This window comes from Siphateles boraxobius, unplaced genomic scaffold (genome assembly GCF_051911475.1).
Source record: "Siphateles boraxobius isolate OS27281-9 unplaced genomic scaffold, OSU_SipBor_1 8, whole genome shotgun sequence".
Classification (NCBI taxonomy): Eukaryota; Metazoa; Chordata; class Actinopteri; order Cypriniformes; family Leuciscidae; genus Siphateles; species Siphateles boraxobius.
The window spans coordinates 12,240,085-12,257,975 of record NW_027509208.1 but is presented as its reverse complement, the minus strand read 5'-3'; the positions used below and the strand labels follow the sequence as shown (position 1 = coordinate 12,257,975).

The window sequence follows — 17,891 nt, the reverse complement described above, 5'->3', positions numbered from 1 at the left end:
TTTCTATTTCAAATAAATTCTGTTCTTTTAAACTTTCTACTCAAAGAATCCTGAAAAAAATGATTCATGGTTTCCACAAAAATATTAATCAGCACAACGATTTTCAACATTGATAAGAAATGTATCTTGAACTACACATCAACATAATTAGAATGATGTCTGAATGATCATGTAACACTGAAGACCGGAGTAATGATGCTCAAAATTCAGCTTTGGATAACAGAAATAAATAACAGTTTAAAATAGACAAAACTTATTTTAAATTGTAATAACATTTCACAATATTAGTTTTTTTATTGTATTTTTGATCAAATAAATGCAGCTTTGGTGAGCATAAGAGACTTCAAAAACATTCAAAAATCGTCAAACTTGAATGGTAGTAAAAATGTCAAAGACTGGTTGAATCCTGAATTCTTGTTAGATGTTAAGGTGACACACATGTCAGAAAATGCACACAGACACTCATTCACTTTTAGTAAGCATCAGAGCTGAAACTGACCTCTGAAGAACTGATATCCTGACAAGACCCCAGTGTCTCAGATGTGTCCTTCAATGAGGTGAGAAACTGGACCAAACTATCATGATATTCACCTCCTCCTTCAGACTGAGAGAGATCAGTGAGAGTTGCTGTGTGCTGAAATGAGTGTTCCTGAGACTGGCTGCTGCTCTGGTGAACGATGGCCTCAATCAGATCTCTCTGTATGTCCTAGAGAGTTGGAAGGGGAGTTTTTAGTCATACAAATATTTCAAAATGGACTGTACTTCAAAATGAAATGATACATGTGAGTTTACAGTTGGATTTCACATAGATTACCAGCATTGTATCTTCCTGTGGAACACATTCTTTGTGCTGGGAGGAGAGTATTAGAGGAGCTGTGGCGACTATGGGTTTTGTCTCTGTCTGGGTCTGGTCATCACAAGTAACATTTGCTGTCTCTGTGTCGGGAGGCTTTGGGGTCAAAACCTGCTTATGAACTGCCATTTTCACTTGATCACTTGTACTCATTTCTGTGTTTATAGATACTTTATTCAGATCTACAGATTCAGACTGTTTGATCGATTCACTGGTGTCACTTGCTTTTAACATGGTGATTTCTGAGTCTGTTCCTGGCTTTGAGGGTACTGCTTCAGTGACCTTGGTTTCTGGGCACTCATTTGGTTTTTCCTGAGCTCTAGTTGCACTGTCAGGCTGCAGATAACTATCATTTGTAAATTCTTCGAAGAGTTGGGATGTTAGTGGAGGTAGACATATTGTCTCTTCAGTAACTGGTCTGCTGTCTATGGCAGGCATTTCAGAGAATCCAGGAGGCTCTGGTAAACAACTTCCAGTGTCAGACTCCTGTAATACATGCTTGATTGCAGCAAAATCAGTTTCTTCTTCAGGAGATGATTCCTAAAAATGAAATAATGAATTTTTTCATTATCACTGAACTTTTATCAGTGAATCAACTTTTCAGTGATTTTACCATGGGTAAAGCAAGTATTCTGGCATCTAAAACCCCCTTAACCATGGTATAAAAAAAACACTTCAATATTACAATTTATTACACCAATTTTCAATAAAGAGTCCTTTTTTAAATAATTAAAACCGCCAATTACTGTAATATGCACTACCATTCCAAAGTTTGGGAATCAAGAGCACATTAAATTGATCAAAAGTGACAGCAAAGAAATATTCAAAGGTTCAAATGTTACAATTTATAACAAAATATTTCTATTTCAAATAAATGCATCTTTTGAAAAAATAAATAAATTCAGAACTCCTGAAAAAAATGAATCACCAAATGTTTCCCCCCCAAAAAACAATTATATATATATATATATATATATATATATATATGTTTATAAACAAAATCAGCATATTAGAATGATTTCTGAAGGATCATGTGACACTGAAGACTGGAGTAATGATCCTGAAAATTCAGCTTTTTCTGTCACAGGAATGAACAAATACATTGCAGCTATTGTTATCTTAAGAAACTTTCTTTCTTTGTAAAAAGAAAAAATCATATAGACTCAAGAACTTTTGAATGGTAGTGCAGTCCATTATTCTGATGGCAGGCAGCTTGTGGTTGCCAATCAACATTGCAAATGATCAAATTCATACAAAATTCATACAGAACAATGCCTTTGAGCAGGGCTCATCCAATCAGAAGTCGGTATTACACAGTTCACAAAGAGGAATATGAGGAATAATGATGATGAATGATGATGATGTCTGTCTGCCTGCCATTAATCAAGAAATCACAAAGTTTGTTCCTGAGAATCAAGTTACTCCATTGGGGCCAGTCTATACCTTAGTGGCAATCTCTCTTACAGCAGAGGCAGCATCTGTCTCCTCCAAAACTGTCTCATCCGGGTCCTGGTACAGAGAAAGAAAAAATTATTAGAGATGATAGTCCAGAGTATTAGAACAGACTTCCAAAAGACAATGGAGGACAGCAGCTGTTACTGAAAGAATTGGAAGAGTTATATTCGGCATTCTGCGATGAATGCAAAAAAAAAGCAAAAGAGCTTGTTCGCAAAGCTAACTGAATTATAAAAAAATTTAGATGTTAATAATAGCATAAACTCTAATAACAGCAGTGTTGAGCAAATTGTGATCATGCAATTCCAAGACTAACAAAAGCATGAAAGTCATTGTAACAGGACCAATCCCTGTGAAAATATATTTAAAATAGAATAGCATAGAGATATATAAACATAAAACTTTGCATACATTTATTTATATTTATAATTATAATTATTAGTTGTATTTGTATATTCGTATAATTTCCATTCATTAATTTATATAAATAAAACATTAAATGTATGCAAATGAACAGCCATAGCAAAGAGGTCCAGAGTGTACAAGAGTACAGAAATGTACTCTTATTCAGGGTTTGGCAAAGCGATGCATCAAGACTGGGAGATAAATTGGAGGTTTTGGAGGCTTTACCTCTGGAACACTGCATGTGAGAGTTCCTGAGGATGAAGACTGACTGTCTTCATCTTCCTCCTCATTGTAAGGGCTTTCCATTGACACCTGTTTCACCAGGGTTATGCGAGGACATATTATTCTTTAGGTTTAGTCACCTACAGTGACAGAACTAATAAGCTGATTTAGTCTTATTTAGTCTTAAATCCTCATCTTAATTTTTGTCTGAGCTTGAGTAGGCATGATTTTGAGGTGTATATTTTTGATTGAGCTGCTTGACTTACCTTCCCATCTCCAGAGTAAAAGTGTGGCATCGTGAATTCTATGGTTTGTTCTGAAGGGAGAATCATTTCAGATGGTTGTCCAATAGAGGCCTGCAAATAAAATCAGCAAACTATTCAGTTTCACCAAGTTTTTGAACTTGGACAAACCAACGCTACATGATAAAGATCATGAGAAAAGCCATGGGAGAATCTTAACAACATACTGTTGCCTTTGCCAATAAAGCCATGTCTGTAATGATTTACTGATGCACCATATTGAGGTTTTAAAGCACTTATTTTTTTATGAACAATCAGAATATTCAAGGTTCCCACACATCCCTTCTCTGAGTTGGCTTTAAATGCAAGGCTTTTCTCCTCCTCTCATTCCCATAGACATGAAAGTGAAGAGGAGAGGTCACCCGCCGGTCACGGTCACTAAAAACTTGAACAAGTAATATGTTCAAACTAGATTTAAAAAGACCTTTGGTCTAGTTGTGGATGTGTCAAAAAAACTGTTAAAAAAAAACTTTATTCGAGAGCTGCTGTAAAGCCAAAACAATCTCTGTTACTTTAATTTATTATTATCACTGTAAAACTGCTTTGAAACAATCTATATTGTTAAAAGCGCTATATAAATTAATGTGACTTGAGGGTGCAGTAATTTTTTCTCATTAAAAAAGTTTGACCTCTAAAGAAATGAATACTGAAATTATTCATATCAGCAGACTAATAAAAGGGGTTTTATTTTGCATGAAGCAATTACTATCAATGAATATGCTGCATACATGCCTCTGTGTCATTAGAGATGTGACTGTCAGATCTACTAGCCCAATCTCTACAAAAATTACTCTGTGTAACTTTAAAATGGACATTTTCCCAAATTATCTTCCTTATAAGTTGTAACTTAAAATGTTCATGTTGTATAAAAAAAAACAAGGTTAAATCCCCAACTACTGAAATATGCTTTTCATGAACTAAATATGGGGTGGTGATGGCGCAATGGATAAGACACATGCCTTTGGTGTGAGAGACCCGGGTTCGAATCCACTGTGAGACACCAATGTGTCCCTGAGCAAGACACTTAACCCCTAGTTGCTCCAGAGGCGTGTGACCTCTGACATATATAGCAATTGTAAGTCGCTTTGGATAAAAGCGTCAGCTAAATGAATAAATGTAAATGTAAATAATCTAAAACGCACTCCAGCTCAGTAAACTGGAAACCTCTGACTGAACACAAGCAAACTATTAAAGCGACAGACCCTTAACGCTGTGGTCCGCTGCACACTGAGCTGCTGTAGCTCCTGGATGGGCTGCAGGAGCTCTTGAGCCCGGTGGAAGGCTGTGAGAGTTTGCTCTGCCTCAGCAGGAAGCCCTAGGCCTGGCCTGCAGATCTCAATCTCATCAATGGTCCTTTTCATGGACTGGATATTATCCAGAATCACCTGTAACAGAAATTTGGAGGGATATGAGATGCTGTAGATGTTTACAGTCCAAACAGATGATAGAAATATATGACGCACAGTACCTGCATGTCCTCAAGATATTCCTCAGGAGAAATGTTCTCTGTGTCAGTAGTGGAAAGGATTGTTCTGATCTTGGCTATATTTTTCTCCATCGTCTTCACTTCTGTTTCAATGGCATCCATCTCCTACACATAAGTTATAAGTGACTTCCAATTAAAATTGCAATATAACAAAAAAAAAAAGTGTTATCACAGTATTATATACTAGTATAAGTAATTCCAGCAATGCTATGTAGGTCTCATAAAACCCTCCAAATTATCTATACATTGTTAGGGATATCAAAACAGCTAATGCTTCTACCATAATACTAATATTTTAACAATGTTATGATACCAGTTTTTCTGGTATCCCAATTTGCCCAATGCCTCAATTTGATGTACTTCTTGGTCAAATTTCCCACATTTATGAGATATTAATGCAAACACAGTCAGCTACACTATTGTTCAAAAGTTTGGGGTCAGTAAGATTTTTTTTCCCAGTAAGATATTAATAATTGTATTCAGCAAGGATGTTGGATTTTGGAATTATTACTTGAATACTTGATTTTATTGAATTTACCTGAAAAAAAGTCCAGCATGATCTACTTAATTTGTATTTTTTGACTATTGTAATTAACTTTTTTCAATAAAATGTTTACTTCACACAAACACTACTGTTTGAATTTTTTTTTTTAATGATGTTAATATATTCTAAATAAAAGGACAGTATTCAATAGCATAATTGTTTTGCTGTGGTATCGAAATGGGTAACAGGGATCATAAAATGTCACTGGTATTGATGAAACTAAAAACTTGGTATAGTGACAAACTTACACTGTAAATCCTAAGAAAATATGTAAATCTTACTTTAAATACATACACAATTATTTATTGAAAGTAAAGATATTTCTTACAGCTGCCAAGTGCTGAAGGTGGGAGAGAGGGTCCAGGACGCTTTGCTGCATAAGTGTGATATTTTGTATACAGAGGTGGAGGAGCTGTTGTTGAGGAGTGGTGTCACACACCGGAGTGATCTCCAGCAGGGCAGGCAGGAAGGTGTCCACAGCTGCCCTGTATCCCTCCGATTCATCCAGCATCATCTACAGACATGCCATAAGAGTTGCTAACAAGTTGCTACATACCATCTAAATAAAGTATGGTATGTCTCACTAGAAGTGACCTGTAAAAGGCTTCAGTGTGAGGCTTTGAACTGACCTTGAGGGAGTTGGCATGGCAGTGGATGCATTTCACAGTGGTGTAGGTTCTTGGGACAACCAGCCAGGACTGAGCCTCTTTCAACCAGCAGTTGGAGCTACTGAGTAAACCCTCATAGTCCTGCAGACAGGCAGGGATCTGATGGGAGAAAAACACAAGGCACAAGAAGTCACGGTTGCTATCAGTGGCATTATGTGTTGGCTTATGTTGTAAAACAAGGATTATGGGTAACGTCTGACTTTGCTGATAAGGGCGGTCCTGTGCTCGGCCTGTTTGGCTGTGGTCTGGTAGAGCTGCAGTGGCTCCGTGAGCTGGTCCATGAGGATGTGTGCTCTCTCAGGCTGTTGCTCAGCCAGATCCTGCACCTCAGCCTCCAGCTCAGCTATCCGAGTGTGCCACTGGTCCAGCTCATCCCATATACGCTGCACAAACACACACACATGCACATTAGACTTCAATTAGTGTAGACATCATATTTCACTGGACACAAATGTAAAATGTGAAAGACGGAAGATCAGTTCATTAAATATGTCATTTGTTTTTACGATTCTACAAATGTATACTTAACAGAAGTTTTCTGTACATACAATAAGTGTTGACATTCTCTCTCTCTTTCCATACAGCATTCTTCAGAATATTTATTGCGTTTTTTATCATCTGAAACATGCTGCGACTTATATAAATGTAAAACTAACGTCAAGCATGCAAAACGCACACATTTGGATCTGTGCTGAATGAGAGAAGTATGCGAGCCCAAATTTATTTGTATAGCACACTTTCCAGATGTCGGTAATTTCGTTGCGTTTTATATTAATTAGTCTTGGCATTTATAGCAAATTTTGTTTATAATGAATGCCACTGTTTGTTTTATACTTGTATTTTTCATCCTGTTCTGTTCTGAATACTGTGTTGTGAGGGAAACTAAAACTTGTTTATAATGTTTGTAAATGCTTTGTTTTAATTATCGGTATTATTACAATATTTCTAAATGTAATAATAAAATTTGACTCATAACATCTGTTTATTTTTTCTCTCTCACCAATGCAATTTTGATCTGTGCAAATTATTGTCAGGTGCAACTTATGTTCCAGAAAATATGGTATATACATAAAATTACAAAATTAAAAAAATACAATAAAAGTATAAGAAAACAAATAAATAAGAGATTAAACAGAACAAAATAATACACAAAACTAAGTAATGACAGAGAAAAAATTAAGCTGTCTGAGTAATAGCCCATGTTTTCCTGAGTGTTTTGCCCACTGGTAATTGGTGGAAAGATGTTTTCAATAATGTGCATGTGGAGGCAAGAAGGGAACAAGTACCTTTTGTGTACGTTCAGCTTCAGAACAATTAGGACTTGTTTGCTTTAGCAGGGCATTTACACAATTCAAGCCCACCGTCACCTCTCCAACCTGCTCAATCATTTTACTAAGAGTACCACTTCTCTCCATGACCATGGCCAACTGAAACAGAGTTACATTTGTATTAGGTTTCATTTAAAAACAACACAAAGGCACTCAAAAAAAATAAAAAATAAAAATATATAAATATATATATATATATAATTAAATATGGCAGTTATAGTTTAAGTGTCTTTGTGTTATGTTATGTGTTATATACAATATATGAAACAATTTTGGAGGTTATAATGGAGACTGACTGCCTTTTTCACAAATTTTATTTTATAATTTATTTTAGAATCCTTTATTGATATCTATATTCATATAAACATGCTCATTAATAATATTCATATACATACATACACAATATGCTTTTTCCAACATTTTTCAACATTGAACACACTCTACCTATAGCTTAAACAGTGCTTGATCTCACAGTATAATAAAATTAAAGATAAATAAAGTAAATACTTTGTCCTTAGCCTTCTGCAGGGAGACGTTGAGCTCGTTCTGTAAGATTTGAATCTCTGATGGTACACAGCTCCATCTGTTCTGCACTCTGTCTATGACGTCCTGCAATCGAGCCTTTTGTGACACCAAATCCACTTTGACTTCCTACAGTGTGATACAACACAATTAATACAATATCAACAGCAAACACTGCAGAAACAGACTCTTCTCTCACTCTCCCTGTAAAACAAAACAAAAAAACAGGCCATAAAGCACCAACCTGTAGTTGTTCGGCAGCTGACTCGGACTGTAAAACTGTCAAAAGAGAGAGAACGTTCTGCTGAATGGCACTCATCTCCTCCTGCACACGACCCGACTCCTGGATCTCAAAAAGCACCTCCCGACGGATCTTATTGCTCTGATCTCTGAGACTATGCATGAAAAAGAAGGTCTATAAATGTAGAGTCTGAAAATTTCCTCAACATGTATATGTTTATGTGCATGTGTGTATAAGTCTTACCTTCTGCACTGACCCTGTAAAGACTGCAAGTCCTGACAGATTTGAGGGGAAACTTTCAGCTGCTGCAAATTTGAGACCCCAAGCAAACGTGCCACATGGTGTTGTAGAGAGGCAAGTGTATGATGCTCCTGCTCAATCCTATCTTGAAGATGCTCAGTGAGGCTCAGAACACCCTGAAGATCCACCAGGGATCCCGTCAACATAGATGAGTCAGGGAGATTATTCTGCAGACTGCCAAGACCTTCCTTTGATTTATTGAGCTGCCCAGCAAACCCAAACACGAAGAGAAATGAATTAATGCACAGCTTACTTCATTAATCATATTACAAGCTGGATTTATAAATTAAATATATTATTAATTCTAAATTCTAGTCTTTTTTATATTATAAAATACAACAAAATAAAATGGAAAATTACATACACGTATCACACAGTCTCTCCACTCTGCTTCTTTATGAGACGTGCTGGCTTTGAGTGATTCCACTCTGCACTGCAACATTGCCCAAGACCTCCACAGATGTCCCGGCATCAGATCCACAGGAGCATTGCATCGAGGACCTGGGCAGCTTTCCCTCAATTCCTCCAGTCTTTTAGCAATATTCTTCAGCTCTGTCTGGAGCACCTTCAGATGAAGACAATTTCAACACATACTAATCTAGCATACTAGCATTGTTATGAGATGAAAAGTAGCACAAGGAACCATTCAAACACTAAAAAAACTTAGAATTTAAGGAGTAAGAAGGGCAGTATATTCCCACGCAAGTTTTCATTGGTCCCCAAATAATTTTTAAGAGCTTAAAGGGTATTATTGAAATGCATTTAAACCATGCATAACATGCATGATAAACTAAAATGGATTAAGTTCTTCTACATGGTGACTATTAATGGCATATTATGACCACAAACCTTTACTTTCTGCTGTTGTTCTTGGCAGGCTTCAGAATCAGTCGGTTTCTGACTTGAGGAATTTGAGATTTGAGAATCAATGTTTTTGAGAAGTTGGTTCATTTCTTCATGGTGACTCATGTGCACAATTTGGTCTCCCATGCACCTAAATTGTAGCAAAAAGAGTGAACCATTAAAGGCAGCTAAATAAAACTGATAGATGTAGCCAAATAGATGTATTCCATTCAAACTAATTGTTTCACACCCTGGTTTCAGAGGAAAATGTTTCCAAGTAATGTACAGTATATGGCAGAAAAAAGAGCTTTTTGAAAACATTTTTGATTATTTGTAAATGTATTTTTTTCCCCTATTTTCCTCCTCCACACAAAACAATTATACAATGATTTTCATATTTGATAAGAAAATATCAACAACAATAAAATAGCATTGTGAATGCAACAATCTTCTGAACTATAGGACAATGTCATACATTTTGATAAAAAAAAATTCTAAACTTATCAAAAACGTGCTTATAGAGTATGGCTAACCTCTGTAAATCCTTGAGTCTGAGTTGAACCTGAGCTTCTAATTTGGCATTTTGTACCAGAAGGTGACTAAACACCTCGATATGAAGCTGCTCAGTTAGAGGGATGGAGAGGCATGTCTGCTGGGGTACGCAAGCACCAACTTTAGACAAGTGGGCCTGGAAACCTTCAACCAGAGTGCTGAAAATCTGCTGAAGATAACAATGCTCCTCTTTGTAGCCAGTAGATGGAATCATGAGATTGGATCTGATTTGCTGAAAAAAGTTCTCTGCACCCTGAACAGCCCAAGTGTAATGTTTCAGTGCCTCCCGAGCTTGGAGAAGTTTGTCCTGGAGAAAAGAAAAATTAAAATTAAATTCAAAAATGGGTATATTTCAATGTAGCAGTGTTTCTTTCAAATCTGAGATGTAAGTTGTGAATGTGAGTTCAGTGTGTGTTTTTTTTTTCATCAGATTGAATATAAACTATGTACCATGATATGTATGGCAAGAAATGTCTTTCAAATTAGTTTTTGTTGAGGACTGCATGCAAAAACAGACATGACCAGTATAGTCTAGTTAAAAAATAAATGACTCTTATGAGCTGTTTTATTTTTATTATTAAAATCAAACGCATTTTGTGTGACCAGTTTTGCCCAACTGTCGATGATGATGATGATTTACTCTTTTGAGCCGATTCTTTTAATGAAGTAAAAAAAAAAAGACGAGTTACTGGTTCAAATCAGTCTAAAATAAATGCAATCGGATTACAATCGGAGTTATATAAAAAAATGTCCTGGCTCTTCCAAGCTTTATAATGGTAGTGAATGGCTGTCCTGACAGATCTGACAGTCCAAAAGAGTTCATCCATCCATCATAAAAGTACTCCACATTTAAAACTTTATAAACTAAAATAACTAGCTTCCGGCAGACGCCTATATGCATCGATTTATGGTTAAAGAGTGACCCCCTGACCTGATGTATTGACAAACGTGGAAGTGCAGAGGATAGAGCAAAACAAAGCACCAATCACGAATTGGAAGTCGAAAATGTCAGAAGATTTCAATATAAGAAAAGAGGAGTTTGTTTCCCAGCCCTATTTGTTTGAACCGCGAGAGGCATCAAAGCTTACACAAATACTCCTACATCCTACGTCATACATCGTGTCAGGGGTTACTCTTTTGGTGTAGGCCGTCTGCCAGAAGCTAGTTATTTTGGTTTATAAAGTTTTAAATATGGATATTTTTTAGGTACTTCCATTCAATCCCATTATAAAGCTTGGAAGAGCAACCATATATTTTTTAAAGGGGTGGTATAATGCTCTTTTCACAAGATGTAAAATAAATCTCTGATGTTCCCAGAGTGTGTATGTGAATTCAAGCTCAAAATACCCCACAGATATTTTAATATAGCATGTTATAATAGTCACTTTTTGAGGGTGAGCAAAACCGCACTGTTTGTGTCTGTCCCTCTAAATGCAAATGAGCTCCAGCTCCCAGCACAGGGTGCGGAGCTACAACAGCCTGCACTCACACAGACATGCACTGAAAATTTCAAAAACGTTTAGCCTTTTATGTTCAAACTGGAGTCAAACAAAGATGGAGAGACTTAAGAAGAAGTGACAACATGTAGACAACATTTCAGAATGGTTAGTTGATGAATTTATGTAGCTTATGTGTACTTATCTTCTAGTCATTGATTAGCATATTCTGTCTTGATAATCTATAAATCACATTCCTGGGAGTGGGGGTTTATGTAAATGTTAGGGTTAGTGATGTCACTAACCCAGGAGGAATGTTGTGTAGTCCCTACCAGCCGTTTGTTGAAGTCCTTAAAAAAATATTTATTTAAAAGAAAATATCTCCATTTGCTTTGAACTTTGAGTATTGCAACTTTGGAGATGTTGTCAAACAGCAAACTACTAGTTAGACTAAAGTTAGAAAAGTGAAATCATAATCAACCACCCCTTTAATATAACTCTGATTGTGTTTGTCTGAAAGAATAAAGTCATATACACCTAGGATGGCTTAGGGGTGAGTAAATCATGAGATAAATTTCATTTTTGGGTGAACTATCCTTTTAAGATGCAGCCCTATTAGAAATTCTTCAAAATAACAATGCTGTCACATGCATGCGAAGAAAACTACAACGGTTACAAAAGCAGCATTCTATTGGTCAAGTAGACATGGTGATAGTCATTTTAACATGCATGGTCACGTGGAACTTACCAAATGCACAGTGCAATCATTAAGAGTTCTCTGGCCAAGATCAACTGTCCTCTGGTAGCTTTCAGCCTCTTCTCCTTTCGTGCAGCCCTCCAACATTTGAATCACTGACTCAACTGTCTGGACAAGTGTCCAGTGCTTTTTCAGCTCTGCATCAATAGTCTTATTATCTGGCTCCATGCAGATGGTTTTCTTCAGCTGCTGCCTGACACTGTTGAAGAGCTCAGTGAGTGGACTGAGGTCTGTGGGACTTCCAAGTCGCTCCACCAGAGAGCACTGGAGGGTTTTAACCTCGTTTTTGACTGTGAGCTCCCAAGAAACTAGCTGCTCAATGACCAAACTAATCTTTTGCCTTTCTGCTGTCAGCTGGGATGGATAAAGATCTTTTGAAATGGCCTCCAGGTGGTCAGCGGCCTCTTGACATATTATTCTCACCAGAGGCAGCTCCACTAGGACAGCCTGACAGACACAGAGCCTAACGTCAGTTCCTACGCGTGAGTCTACAATATGCGACAAGCTCTTCTTTACTGCCTCTTTGGAGTTCTCCATGTGCTGCCTTGAATTGAAGTACTCCTCATGCTCTTTGGCTTGCTGCTCCAGCAGATGTATTCTCTTCTGTAGGTCTAGTACAGCATGGAGCATCTCTTTCCTCCGAGGTTCTGGGCAGTGTGGAATTTCCTGCACCTTGCACAGGAGCTCCATCAGCATGTGCTTAACGGATACAAGAGCCGAAAGCGAGTCTCTTGTTACGGGATACTTCTGCCTCATGACATCAGCATTTAACTGTCTCAAGCTCTTCTGTATGACGTTATGTTCTTCAGCAGATGATTCCTGAGAATGAAGGAGCTCTTCAAACACCCAGCACGAGGCCCACTTAAGATTCACAACTCTAGAGACTTCTTCTTGTAAGGCTGTAAGCCTGTTGATAAGCTGAAAGCTTTCGGGTACACTCAAAACATTATTCATAGTCTTGGTTTCATCTAACAAAGACTCCAATTTTTTTGCTTGTCTCTCAGCATCCTTCAAAGCCTCAGTGGATACCTGAAGCTGAACCCTCAATTCTGGGATTGTAATTTTAGGTTCAGAGGCCACCGGTTTACCAGACTCTTTTTCCAATACTGTGGTCAACCAAGAGCTGCTGTCAGTGATCTGTTTCCACAGTCTTTCTCTAATATGTAACATTCTGATCATTTCTACAACCGCACATTCAGTCTTCTCAGAAATCTTAACATACAACTCCTCTAAGGAATCGAGGGTGGGCAACATGGCTTGGGAATCCTTCTCGTCGAGACCTGTAACTTCCTCTCTAAGCTTGTTCAAAACAGAGGCCAACTGAAACCTCTTAAGAGAGGTTTCAGACTGCAGTTTTTTCATGTGGTTGACCTCGTGACTTGCCTCTTCAGGGTACAGGGACAACCTCCTTCTCCTACTGACTTTGCTTTCCATTTGTTTAGCCCATGTAGCATAGTCACTGATGATCCTAATGATCGGTGAACAATCATTGCCATTTGAAGTCTGAGAGCTGAGCTTTTCCTGAGTCAGAGCAAGTTGAGAATTCAGACCCTGCACTGCATCCTCCATATCTCTAAGCTCTTTCTTTCCCAACAGACTTGAGGAAAGAGTCTGAGAGACCCCAAGAATGTACGAATAGCGCTCAGTCAACACTGCCAGGTCTGCCTTTCTGACCGTCTCATGCAGTGCACTTTGCCAGTCTATCGGTCTGTGAGAGCTGTGCGAAAGACAAACTGACTTCTCCAGAAGATCCAGTTCACGTTGCAGCTCTCTGGCCTCTTGCAGGAGTCCAGAAACTTCTGCTGTGCAGACATTAGCGTGCCACAGACTCTTGGAAGCAGCCCACTCCACAGTCTGCCATCTCTCCTGTAAAGTCTTAAAAGGTTCAATGCAGGCCACAGGTCCCTCTGCCTCATCCAGATGGGCTGAGATCTGAGAGCATGTCTGTAGAAGCTCTTCAAGTATGCCTCTCTTCTTCTGCATGCTCTTTAGGAATGCACTCAGCTTCTCTGCTTGCAGGGTGCTGCTTTCAATGCAATCTCTTCAAAATGGTGAGAGAAATGGGGATTACTTTTCATTGTCTATACTACCAGTACAGGTTTAGACACACCTACTTGTAAAGACTATTCTCCAAATTTTAGAGTAAGAGTAAAGTCATCAATGAACAACAGGTCTTGGAAGGTCTTGTGTGTCAACATGAAATCTTTAAAACATTTGATTTTATCTTTACCTTGCTTTCTAATATGTTACTGTTTCAGAATATTTATTCAATTACAAATCATTTACTCCCAGTTGATCATTAAAATACTGCATGAACACTAGAGCCCTATCTGGACAGGACAGGACTAGGACTAAATTTGTGACCTACGGAAGCCAAAGACTACAGTTTGGTTACGAACATTCTTTAAAATATCTCCTTTTGTGTTCAACTGAAGAAAGAAACTCATAAAGGTTTGGAACAACATAAAGGTGAGTAAATGATGATTTTTTTATTTTTGTGTGAACTATGCCTTTATGGAGCTATGTTAAAGATGAATTCACACACACACACACACACACACACACACACACACACACACACACACACACACACACACACACACACACACACACACACACACACACACACACACACACACACACACACACACACACACACACACACACGTCAATAAGGATACGCACAGTGTCAGTGTGCTGAGCTCAACCTCCAGGTTGTGTAGAGTATCCGTGAGAACACGTTTTTGCTTGTGATACTGTGTGACCTGCTGTAGCTGTGCCTTTTTAAATTCTGCTATTGTTGAGGTATCCAGCAGTACTCGGTTCCAACTCCTCTCTATGCTCTGCTCAGGCTCTGTAAAGACCCCTGCACCAGATTCATTCCGAGGCAGTCTGGCCACCTGATCCACAACACATTGCCGGCAGATCTATATATGGAGGGATGTAATGTCATAATATTTGTTAGTTTTATTTTTAAATACTTATAGTTTGAAAGTTTGATTTGCGAGCCAGTTTTGCATGCATAAGCATCATGGCTCAATGTGTCAAAATATGTGTGCTAACTATTAGCTCACAGAACCAAGTGATTCTTGTACAGTGGGGTCCAAAATAGAGGCTGACATTTTTTCGGGAATCCCACGGGTCACGGGATTCCCGTGGGATTCCTGCAGGATGGGAGTCATCTTTGCTATTAATCACGGGATTTGGATGGTACATGATAAATGGTTAACGGGATCAGACGGGAGCGGAAATCAACCAATAGCAAAGACGACAAAAAAAGTAAAAAGTAAATGCACCATTTTGTAGTTACCTTTTAATAAGCATACAATGTAACGCAATTAAAAAATACCTACCGACCCAGCCGTCCCAAAAGCCATCAGTGCTTTTTGTCACGGCCTACCGCCGGAATTCAAAGAGCAGTGATGGAGGGAGCTAACAGCCGCGGAGTAGTCGATGTGGCAAAAAATTATTTACAGCGCAAAGTCAGAAGTAATGACATGTCTATTAAGTTCACAGAACTGGTCGGAAAGTCTGAAAAATTAATTAAGTTTATGAGAGTAGAATGTGACGGTGATAGCACAATGTACGCTGCTTGTAAGACATTCTTAGTCTTAGTCAAGTACGCAAGTGATTCAGGGACGAGCAGTCTGAAGAGGCACACTTGCAAGGCAAATTCGGGAAAGAATCAGCCAAGCATCGCTTCGTTCATCAAGCGAAAATTGCCGTACATGGGAGCGGTACAGGAGCGGGAGTCAGTTTAAACAGGAGCGGGATGGGAGTGGGAGTCAATTTACCAGGAGCGGGATGGGATGGGATTATTTTTTTAACTTTGGTCTGGGAGTGGGACGGGACAAGATTTCTTTCTATGGGAGGGGGACGGGACAGGAGTGAAAATCCACTCCCGTGGCATCCTCTAGTCCAAAAATCCACTAATGAAAATGCTTATATTTTGCATTTTATAATGCAATAAAACATTTTTCCATTACAAATTTTATTATCAACATCATAATATGAATGTACTGTACATGAATTTCAAAAGGTTTTAGTATGGTTTGTAGCTTTTGCTTCAATTACAGCAGCACTTGAGCTGCATGATGTAAAACCTGATGATAATGTTCTCCTGCATGACTTGAAAGATCCAAATATCATCTTTAGCTTTAAAAGAAGCAAAAACATCTGACCTTTTGAGTTGACATGATCAGTGCCTCAAATCTGATTTTATGTGACTTGGAAATCTGATTATGTTCTGCTTCATTTAAAGTCATATGTTTTGTCATCAGACATCTCCTGAAGGTAGTGAGGGATTGTTTGGGCTGTTTTTAGGTTAGCTAGTAGGTTCATGACTACTGACATCTTTTACTGTCAACAGATGTTCACAGCTGGAGGTTTTGGAGAAACCAGTCCAATGAAGTAATGTACTGTACCTCAGCTTCTTCAAGCTGAAGAGTCATATGGGCAATGCTGAGTTGGGTCGGTCGGTACCGGCATCTGAAAACCTGCAGGACAGTCCATGCCAAACTGTTCTCAGACTCTGAGAGTAATGAGTTCCGAAACCAGGTATCCTTCCATGGTCTAGTTTCCTGTAAAAAAAAAAAAATTAAAATTTGAAACTAAATTGAGAAATTTAAAACGCAGACAGAGAAAATGGTACAGTTCAAATCAGCACAGAGTAAAGGAAATCCTTCCTTCCTGTGCAATTTCCTCCCAGCCTTGAGGGAATATAGGGTCTTCAAGTCAAACACCAAAACGAGATGATTAAATGATAACAGTCAGTTGCATTTGAGAAGAAAAAAAAAAGTATTTCTTGGTTTCGCCTTAACAGAAACAGAAATGAAAACTGTGTTTTTCCTGAATTCTTTTTTCTGTTAAAAGCCCAAAAGTTTAATGCACCAAAGTTTCTTAAGTTCTTCAAGTTGTTACTTTAAACAATTTAGAACAAAGCATAACGTATTCACATACGTACCTCAGAACTGAGACTGGTCACCAGAGGTGGCTGAATATAAGTGATGGTGTTCAGTAAAGTGGCCCACACATGTGTCCCTGTAGGCTGCTCCGCATGGCTCGTTTTATCCTCGCAAGCTGCTCCTGATCCTCTGTTTTCGGATGATTTGTTCCTGGTTGATGGATCTGAATTGGCTCTGTGCATTTCTTCATACTACAATAAGGAAAAAGTATCATAGTTCATATTTCAGGGCAAAAGTTCAGCACAACACCGCGTGCACCTGCTATCAGAGCTCGTTTAAAAGAGAAACACAGTTCTGTTCAGTTCAAGTCAATTTCAGAAAAACAAGGAATGCTGCCCCATTGGGAACTGAGTATTTCCTCTAAAAGGCGTGGTGCGCGTTCAGGGCTAAAACAGACTTAGGAGTAACAGTACTGCAAGAAATAATGCCAACAAAATGTAGTTGGTATAAGGAAGCCAAGTCCTTGATCATTGAATATATTGTATTGTAAGAAAACGTCTATATGAAATCAAATAGATAAAAAATATGCATACGTGCCACAATATAACCATGATAAAGGGTAGAGGGTGTTATCTGTTAGAATGCCAACACGTGCAAAGGTGGTTTATGGAGAATCAGTCAAATGAATAATATAAAAAATAATATTATAAAATGTATTAAATAATATAAATACATGTAACTTTTAATGAACAAATGCTTTTTGCCATTCCAGCTTAATAATTACACGAAAATATAAGAGGTAAGGATATAAATACAGTTCTGAACAATGAAATTGTTGAACAAATGGCTTTGAGTGCACATAAAATTGCACAATGAATTCCAGCATTTTACACAGCTTGGAATAAGGATTGCATATTCAGATAATTTAAGATCTTTCAGATTATTTTTTGAAACCATGGCCATCCTACATATTCCAATAGAAGAAAATACATTTCATTTTCTCAGAGTGAATTATAGAGCTTTCAAAATCCTTTCTCTTATCCTTTCAATGATTTTCATTCTCTGATATTCTT

At 38.0% G+C, this 17,891-nt stretch overlaps 2 protein-coding genes across 2 annotated transcripts in view; one reads left to right on the top strand and one right to left on the bottom strand.

Moving 5' to 3' along the window:
* Nucleotides 1-17,891, top strand: part of nmu (neuromedin U) — a 367,892-nt gene that overhangs the window by 96,597 nt on the left and 253,404 nt on the right. The gene's annotated exons all lie outside the window — the stretch shown is intronic.
* Nucleotides 1-17,891, bottom strand: part of syne2a (spectrin repeat containing, nuclear envelope 2a) — a 103,949-nt gene that overhangs the window by 37,501 nt on the left and 48,557 nt on the right. The window contains exons 41-61 of the mRNA XM_077219692.1: nucleotides 16,878-17,069; nucleotides 16,339-16,494; nucleotides 14,600-14,841; nucleotides 11,906-13,955; nucleotides 9,703-10,028; nucleotides 9,176-9,320; nucleotides 8,691-8,891; nucleotides 8,270-8,529; nucleotides 8,030-8,180; nucleotides 7,771-7,914; nucleotides 7,222-7,362; nucleotides 6,136-6,318; nucleotides 5,897-6,034; nucleotides 5,596-5,781; nucleotides 4,706-4,828; nucleotides 4,440-4,622; nucleotides 3,202-3,291; nucleotides 2,939-3,025; nucleotides 2,297-2,362; nucleotides 815-1,393; nucleotides 500-706 (exon numbers count right to left, since the gene is read on the bottom strand). Coding sequence (XP_077075807.1) covers nucleotides 500-706; nucleotides 815-1,393; nucleotides 2,297-2,362; nucleotides 2,939-3,025; nucleotides 3,202-3,291; nucleotides 4,440-4,622; nucleotides 4,706-4,828; nucleotides 5,596-5,781; nucleotides 5,897-6,034; nucleotides 6,136-6,318; nucleotides 7,222-7,362; nucleotides 7,771-7,914; nucleotides 8,030-8,180; nucleotides 8,270-8,529; nucleotides 8,691-8,891; nucleotides 9,176-9,320; nucleotides 9,703-10,028; nucleotides 11,906-13,955; nucleotides 14,600-14,841; nucleotides 16,339-16,494; nucleotides 16,878-17,069 — 5,850 coding nt within the window. The remainder of the gene's footprint in view (nucleotides 1-499; nucleotides 707-814; nucleotides 1,394-2,296; nucleotides 2,363-2,938; nucleotides 3,026-3,201; nucleotides 3,292-4,439; nucleotides 4,623-4,705; nucleotides 4,829-5,595; nucleotides 5,782-5,896; nucleotides 6,035-6,135; nucleotides 6,319-7,221; nucleotides 7,363-7,770; nucleotides 7,915-8,029; nucleotides 8,181-8,269; nucleotides 8,530-8,690; nucleotides 8,892-9,175; nucleotides 9,321-9,702; nucleotides 10,029-11,905; nucleotides 13,956-14,599; nucleotides 14,842-16,338; nucleotides 16,495-16,877; nucleotides 17,070-17,891) is intronic.